This window comes from Tribolium madens, unplaced genomic scaffold (assembly GCF_015345945.1).
Source record: "Tribolium madens isolate multiple individuals breed KSU strain unplaced genomic scaffold, Tmad_KSU_1.1 Scaffold_1;HRSCAF=32;Tcas5.2_LG8, whole genome shotgun sequence".
Lineage (NCBI taxonomy): Eukaryota > Metazoa > Arthropoda > Insecta > Coleoptera > Tenebrionidae > Tribolium > Tribolium madens.
Genome location: NW_025400984.1, coordinates 1 through 8137, shown reverse-complemented (window position 1 = coordinate 8137; position 8137 = coordinate 1). Strand labels below are relative to the sequence as shown.

General features: G+C 34.2%; 2 protein-coding genes, 2 long non-coding RNA genes and 1 pseudogene across 5 annotated transcripts; 1 reads left to right on the top strand and 4 right to left on the bottom strand.

The window, feature by feature from the left end:
- Positions 1-1774: 1774 nt before the first annotated feature.
- LOC123004038 lies at positions 1775-4379 on the top strand. Its single transcript, XR_006412670.1, has 5 exons — positions 1775-2218; positions 2266-2348; positions 2395-2521; positions 2568-2904; positions 3533-4379. It is a non-coding gene; the product is annotated as an uncharacterized LOC123004038 (long non-coding RNA).
- Positions 3281-4958, bottom strand: LOC123004037 (transcription termination factor 2-like). Of its 2 annotated transcripts, none has more exons than XM_044397150.1 (2): positions 4796-4958; positions 3281-4569 (listed from the first exon to the last, which is right to left on the bottom strand). In XM_044397150.1, exon 2 carries the CDS (start codon positions 4008-4010, stop codon positions 3435-3437), a length of 576 nt encoding a protein of 191 aa, XP_044253085.1. In that variant the 5' UTR covers positions 4011-4569; positions 4796-4958; the 3' UTR covers positions 3281-3434. The 2 variants fall into 2 exon arrangements, with proteins under 2 accessions (XP_044253085.1, XP_044253084.1); XM_044397149.1 differs by lacking the exon at positions 4796-4958 and adding an exon at positions 4627-4692.
- Positions 4959-4965: 7 nt separating this feature from the next.
- Positions 4966-6924, bottom strand: LOC123004036 (annotated as a pseudogene).
- A 274-nt stretch (positions 6925-7198) lies between these two features.
- Positions 7199-7704, bottom strand: LOC123016217. Its single transcript, XM_044416478.1, has 3 exons — positions 7696-7704; positions 7386-7587; positions 7199-7341 (listed from the first exon to the last, which is right to left on the bottom strand). The coding sequence occupies exons 1-3, from the start codon at positions 7702-7704 to the stop codon at positions 7199-7201; spliced, it is 354 nt and encodes a 117-aa protein (XP_044272413.1).
- Positions 7705-7792: 88 nt separating this feature from the next.
- Positions 7793-8063, bottom strand: LOC123004200. The gene is made up of 2 exons (XR_006412677.1): positions 7932-8063; positions 7793-7880 (listed from the first exon to the last, which is right to left on the bottom strand). It is a non-coding gene; the product is annotated as an uncharacterized LOC123004200 (long non-coding RNA).
- Positions 8064-8137: the final 74 nt, after the last annotated feature.

Below are 8137 nucleotides of genomic sequence, written 5' to 3'. Positions count from 1 at the left end.
ATTTTTTTAAATTTCAATACAGAATTAATTCGAAATTAATGTATTTAATGAACATAATTGCTTTAATCGCAATTTTAGGCTGAAAAAAGCAATTTGTGATATTTTGAATCGATTTGGCTTAATTTTAAGTTGGGTATCAACCTGAATCAAAGTATTTCAACCAAATACTGACTTCAATAAGAGTTTTCTTCTAAAATAAAGCAATTTAAGCAGTTTTTAATCCAATTTTGCTCGATTTTAATTCAGAATTAATTCAACATTAATGTTTTTTATTAAAGTAATTGCTTCAATTCTAATTTTAGGCTGAAACAAAACAATTTGAGCTATTTTCAATACAATTTTGCTCGATTTTAATACAGAATTAATTCAAAACTAATGTATTTTATAAGTATAATTGCTTCAATCTTAATTTTAGGATGAAAGAAAGCAATTTGTGATATTTTCAATAGATTTGGCTCCATTTGAAGTTGGGAATCAACCTGAATCAAAGTATTTCAAATAAAATACTGACTTCAATAAGAGTTTTCTTCTAAAATAAAGAAATTTAAGCAGTTTTTAATCCAATTTTGCTCGATTTTAATTCAGAATTAATTCAAAATTAATGTTTTTTATTAAAGTAATTGCTTCAATTCTAATTTTAGCCTGAAACAAAGCAATTTGAGCTATTTTCAATTCAATTTTGCTCGATTTTAATATAGAATTAATTCAAAATTAATGTATTTTATAAATATATTGAAAATAGTACAAATTGCTCTATTTTAGAAGAAAACTCTTCTTAAAGCCAGTATTTGGTTGAAATACTTTGATTCAGGTTGATTCCCAACTTCAAATTGAGCCAAATCGATTGACAATATCACAAATTGCTTTATTTCAGCATAAAATTAAGATTGAAGCAATTATACTTATAAAATACATTAGTTTTGAATTAATTCTGTATTAAAATCGAGCAAAATTGAACTGAAAATAGCTCAAATTTCTTTAATTCAGCCTAAAATTAGAATTGAATCAATTATTTTAATAAAAAACATTAATTTTGAATTAATTCTGAATTAAAATCGAGCAAAATTGTATTGAAAATATCACAATTTGCTTTATTTCGGCCTAAAATTAAGTTTAAAGCAATTATACTTATAACATACATTAGTTTTGAATTAATTCTGTATTAAAATCGAGCAAAATTGGATTAAAAATAACTCAAATTGCTTTATTTTAGAAGAAAATTCTTATTAAAGCCAGTATGTGGTTGAAATACTTTGATTTAGGTTAATTCCTAACTTAAAATTGAGCCAAATCGATTGAACATATCACAAATTACTTTATTTCAGCCTAAAATTAAGATTGAAGCAATTATATTAATAAAATACATTAATTTCGAATTATTTCTGTATTAAAATTGAGCAAACTTGGATTGAAAATAGCTCAAATTGCTTTATTTTAGAAGAAAACTCTTATTAAAGCCAGTATTTGGTTGAAATACTTTGATTCAGGTTGATTCCCAACTTCAAATTGAGCCAAATCGATTGAACATATTACAAATTACTTTATTTCAGCCTAAAATTAAGATTGAAGCAATTATATTTATAAAATACATTAATTTCGAATTATTTCTGTATTAAAATCGAGCAAAATTGAATTCAAAATAGCTCAAATTGCTTTATTTTGGAAGAAAACTATTATTAAAGCCAGTATTTTAGTTGAAATACATTGATTTAGGTTAATTCCCAACTAAAAATTGAGCCAAATCGTTTGAAAATATCACAAATTGCTTTTTGGACAATTTGTCACAATTATTGGCACACGCTGAATTTTATCTCTTCTTTCCGTTTATTATTGTCTCAAAATCTATCACATAATTCCCCAAAATTCTAGAATTTGAAATTAAAAAAATAACAAAAACAAGAACCTGAAATCCAAATCAACTGAAATAAAAAAATACAAGTACTTAACAAAAACTCGAATGAGATGATAATTATTAGTGCTAAAATTTTATTATTCTCCCCACAAATTGCAAAAATTCTTAATTCAAAGGCCTTCAACGCGTTTATCTAAAATTTTTACTCCCCTTATCGGCGTTTTTACAATATGTGATTATCAGAGTCGAGTCCGATTTCGACCATTTCGTGAGTGTTACTCTTTTAATTCGTACCTACTAGTGTTGTCAATTTTATTCTTTTAACTTTTTTGTGTTGTGATTTTATTTTGTAACATATGGATCAAGGTATGCAACAAATTTATAAATTTTTTTATATATATTTTTTTATTTAGGTGCAGAATGTTTCGACTTGGTAAAACAGTCCCGTTTTAGACAGTGATAAAGATGAAAAAAAATTTTCTAAGTCGCAGGATCGGTAAGTTGAGTTTTGTACCGAAATGGAATTTATTCATTGGTTTTAGACCCGAGCAAAGTTACGATGAACCCGAAAATGTTATTGGTTTATCATGTTTCCCGATTATATTAGAAATTTGTGTCGGAATAAACCCATGAATGATATAGATCAATTAATCACAGTCATTTTTAGTAGTGAGTTGGGACAATTTTTAGAAATTTAATTGATTGAAAATTTTAGCAAACAGTGAGTATCCAAAGCGAGCGTTCCCGATTCCTGACCCGGAATTTATTCCGGAAAATCAGTTCGAAATCCTCCGGGAAATGCTTCCATGTGATTTTTTCAACTGTTCTTGGTACTATCCTGGTGCCCCACGACTGTTTTCTGTGTCGGTTTCGTGACAGAGGAAGACAAAAAACGTACTACAATTTTGTTGTCATGTTTTTATTTCCGAACAAAGTTTCATAACCTCACTTCTGTTCCAATACAAAATTTATGGAATAAAATAAGCACAGACCCACTTGTCTTGGACCTGCAACCCCCTTCTGGGCCAACACCAAAAACTACTCAGTGTCAGGTAAGAAGCATTTTTGTTAAACTACATATTGGTATAACTGAAACACAAAAATGGGTAATTAGTTTATTATTACAAAAATCAATTGCTATTTAACCGAATTAACCTTTTTCAAAGCTGTTTTTTTTCGAAAAAACTAATTTGCGCGTCAAAATTAAAAAAAAGTACTGCCACCCATACACAATTTATTAGTTTTATTAGGTAATGAAAGTAATTGATTTTATTTATTTATGGTTGAATAATGTGAAAGTGCTTCAAAATACCGTACCAACTAAATGCTTATTGTGATAAATTATCTAAAAAAACTTTTTCTTTGTTGAAATGACAATTTTGTTGGCATCACTTTATCACTAAACAAGTAACATAACCTCACTTTAAAATGTAAAGTAAAAAAATGTTGAGCCTCTTTTGGGTGCTATAAGGTAAGAAACTAAAACATTGGTTTTGATAAAGAAATCATTTTATTATTACAAAACCAAGATTTGCTATTTAACCGCGTTAATCTTCAATAAAACCCCCAATTATTACCACAATCAAAAACAAAAAAAAAAACTAACATGGAGATCATCAAAGGGGGAACATCGCAAAAACTTGAAAATTGCATACATGTCCAGTTCTTTATTGTCAACAGGAGTGCCAGTTAAGGCCCACCGGGACTTCCCCGATAACCGACAAATCGCCTCGGAAGTCTTCGATGTGTGATTACGAATCTGATGGGCCTCGTCGAGGATAATCCTACGCCAGTGTACCCCAAAAGCTGCCCCATCTCGGCTATTCTCATTCATAATTATGGTGTAACTCGTGATGACAATATCATGTTCAGCGAGTCCTTTTGGTTTAGTTTCGTGTTTAGTCCCATGATGAACTTTCACCGATAATAGCCCCCTTTTTGTCCTCCTCTTAATCGCCTCCGACCATTGGTATATAAGACTGGCGGGGCATACCACCAAAGTGCCCCCTGGTTCCTTCTCACCATGATTTTCCTTGTCTTTAGTATCAAGATTTAGTTCTTTTGATTTTAACACTAGGGAAATCATCGTGAGAGTTTTACCAAGTCCCATGTCGTCGGCTAGGAGCCCCCCTGATGGCTTCTGTGTCTCGCGCCACATAGAAGCCAAGCCAGGGCTTGTTTCTGATGGGGCATTAGAGGGATTTTGAGACCTTGGGGCTCCGCCACGGTGTCTTTCTCACCGGGGCATGTCTCGAGTGACATGTGAAGGGATTCAAGAGTCTCCAGTGCCATGGTTTTCTCGGCTTTGAAGCGAGCAACACCGATTTTGCCTAATGTTCGGGGCCCCACAGCGTCCAACCCAGCCTCGATCTCCTCCCAAGCCACTTCAACGCGATTCTGGGCTGTTAAAGGTGCCTCCTGGGTCACTTCCATACCATCTAAAAAGTTGTAAATTTTCGGTCAATAGTCAACATATCGTATTAACTAAGCGCATTTTATTGTGATTTTATTAAAAAACGTACTACAATTTTGTTGTCATGTTTTTATTTCCGAACAAAGTTTCATAACCTCACTTCCGTTCCAATACAAAATTTATGGAATAAAATAAGCACAGACCCACTGTCTTGGACGTGCAACCCCCTTATTCTGGGCCCAACACCAAAAACTACCCAGTGTCAGGTCAGAAGCATTTTTTGTTAAACTACATATTGGTATAACTGAAATACAAAAATGGGTAATTAGTTTATTATTACAAAAATTAATTGCTATTTAACCGAATTAATCTTTTTCAAAGCTGTTTTTTTCGAAAAAACTAATTTGCGCGTCAAAATTAAAAAAAGTACTGCCAACCATACACAATTTATTAGTTTTATTTGGTAATAAAAGTAATTGGTTTTATTCATTTATTGTTAAATAATGTGAAAATGCTTTAAAATACCGTACCAAGTATTATTATTGTGATAATTTATCCAAAAACATTCTTTGTTGAAATGACAGTTTTGTTGGCATCCCTTTATTACTAAACAAGTAACCTAACCTCACATTAAAATATAAAGTAAAAAAATGTTAGCAGCCTCCTTTGGGTGCTATAAGGTAAGAAACTAAAACATTGGTTTTGATAAAGAAATCATTTTATTATTACAAAACCAAGATTTGCTATTTAATCGTATTAATCTTCTTCTTTAACTTCTTCAAGGCCTTTATCTTCGCCAAAACACTATCCATGCACACTTTCTCCTCTTTGTTAACCGCCTCCTTAAGCCTCCTCAACGCCTTCTTATACCTCTCACTCATCCCCTCCAACTCCTCCACCCCGACCTCAACCTCCTCAATCTCCTTCTTCAACAAGGCTTTAAACGCTGGCATTTGTTCCTCATGTAAAAGTGTCACAGCCACCCCCGATTCACCCGCCCTTGCTGTCCTCTCCCCTCTATGTATGAAAGTTTTCAAATATTTGGGGGCTGAATAAGACACTACACAATTCACCCCCCGGGAAGTCGATCCCTCGTGCTAGAAAATCAGTAGAAATTAATAAATCAATTTCACCTTTTGTGAAACTCGAAATAAACTCATCGCGGTTTTTCCCCTTCAAATTTGAGATTTCCTCGATTTTTGAACAGCGATTTGAGGAGGATTTTCAGTCGATGGGCACTCTCAACCGAATGGGTGAAAATCAAAGTCTTTGTCAAGTTTTCACGTTTGAGGAAAGCATACAAAACGAGCGGTTTCACGTCTTTGGCACACACAATGTATTTTTCGGTTAGGTTAGCTCTCTCGGTGTTGTGTATTTCCCCGATTTTTACTCACCGGGGTTTCCCATGAAAAGTTTCGGCTGGAAAAGTGATAATTTCTCGATTTTTTCCGGGTCTTGAGTGAAAGTCGCCGAAAAGAGGAGCTTTTGAGGGGCCCTAAGCCCGCGCAAAATGCACAAATTTATAACCCGACGATTTTGTACACAAATGGGCCTCACCAAGTGGTACAACCAATCATCTTGCACACTTTCCAAAACTCGATCAGCTTCGTCAATAATCTGAAATTCGAGTGATTTTAAATCAAAACCTTCAGTTAATTTCAAGTGATTCACTAACCGGCCAGCTGTACACACAAGAATATCAATTTTGCTAACAAAACCAAAGTTGGAGTTGAAATAAACCAATTGTTTTTGCTCAAAATTAAACAAATGTTTGCCTGAGATGAGGCCAACTTCGATTTTGGTCCCCTGTGTGTACAATTTGAAGCTTTTAAACACTTACTCAGCGAGATCCTGAATGGGCAAAATCACCAAAGCCCTGGTTTTTCTCAAAGTGAATTGTTTCAAGGTTTGCACCACTGGTAAAACAAATGCACACATCCCTCGGGAACATGATATCGGCATTTTGACGCACTTGTAGCAACCAGGAGATCACTTCCGCCTGCACCGGAAACAAATACCTCACCCCATTGGCCCGCAACCGCTCTCTGAGCCTCCTTATCTAAAGCTTTGAGTTTCGAGACTTTCCACGTCAATTCTTGCAAGTCGGAGGAGATTAGTGTGGGGTTGGCGAGCCATTGGGGTAGAACACGTGCGGTTTTCGGTCTCTTGGCCGTGGTTTCGGCTGCAAGAATCGTGAAATTAGAAGTGGGGGCTTTTGCTGGTGGTGGTGGTATGGGGGCTTCTGGAACGGGTTGGGGGGCCTCCACGACGGGTTCTGGGACACGACGTTTCTCACGTTCGCGCTCTCTTTGACGGATACGTTGCTGTTTCTTGCGTTCGATGCGTTTGAGGACTGTGGAGAGTTCTGACGTTTCCTCCTCGTGGGTCACCTCCGGGGTGGGGTCCCCGTGACGGTTTATCACAAACAAGTCCATTTTTGTGTTTAAAGCCAATATTTCATTTTTAAAACGTGTGCGAATCTGAGGTTATGTTCGACAACTGACATTTTGAAATGTCGCATGACAAATACTGAAATACGTTTTAACCGAATTCTTTCCTGTACGAAAATTGTTAAAAAAAACATTTTTATTATTTTAATTCTTACTATACCGATTTATAATTATACGATACGTAAAAAACTCAAAATTGACAATTATTTTCTAAAACGTTTGTGAATTTGAGATTATGTTCGTTAAATGTCACGCGACAATTACAGAAGTACGTTTCTACCGAATTCTTTAAAGTACGAAAATTGTTCAAATTGAAAAAAAAAACATTTTGAATGCATTTTAATTGTTACTACAACGAATTATACTCATACGATACTTAAAACAGTCAAAATTGATAATTTTAGTTTTGATACATTACTAAACTATTCCACTACTGAACTAGAATTATTGATAGTATACTTTGTGTTGCATTTTTTTCATACATTAACGTTCAGTCTTTGGTTTACCAATCAAAAAAACTCTTACATCACAGTGAAACTTAAATTTTGCTACAGCAGCTGAAACTTGAAATAGCCGTCCGAAAATATCAGCTAAATCGCTCTCCTGATTGGTCATAACAAAACATTCTACAAAAACAAGTGAAAAACAGTTTAAAACAAATGTCACAAACCTGGCTTATCCTGAATAACTTTCTTGCAATATAGACTCAAAATTGCATGCACATCATTGGTTGGATCGTAAACGTCTGAAATTTCTTTCAGTAATACGTCTTTATTCGCTTTATAGAACGCAATAGCCGCTGAAAATTTTTCACTTTCAATCAATTTGGAACAAGTCGGGGGCGAAACACCCCCGTCGGCTTCATTGGTTGTCTTCGGTGCACCTCAAAAGGGCGTTTTTAATCGAAATGATATCAACAGTAACATCTTTCAATTACAAAATTCAATCAAATTTAACTCAAATAAAATGCACAAAAATACTTGAGCCATTTTCATGTGTTGTGCAACGTTGCAATGATTTTATTCAAAGCTTCGATCAATAGTAACAATTGAAAATAAAGCTTGTAGAGTGATTTTTCCAAATCGAGTAAATAATGATGAACTTCAATGGGTTGTTGACCGCTTAAATATTCCACTTTCAGAGTGGTTTTAACTGCGTTACAATACTAGAAAAAATCAAGTGTGACACTCGTTAAAAAATCACACCAAATAAATACCACAGCGGCTTGATCTTTCTTATCACAAAAAGTCTCCAAATGTTCTTGCACTTCCAACATTCCATATTTCAAAGTTTCGATAAATTTCGTGTTGCTCAAAGCCGAGGAATTAAACCAAATCAGACTTGGCGGTAGAATACGATACGACATAATGTCAATCATGGAATTCAACCGAGGACACTAGTTTTTTCCCGCTTAAAAACAAT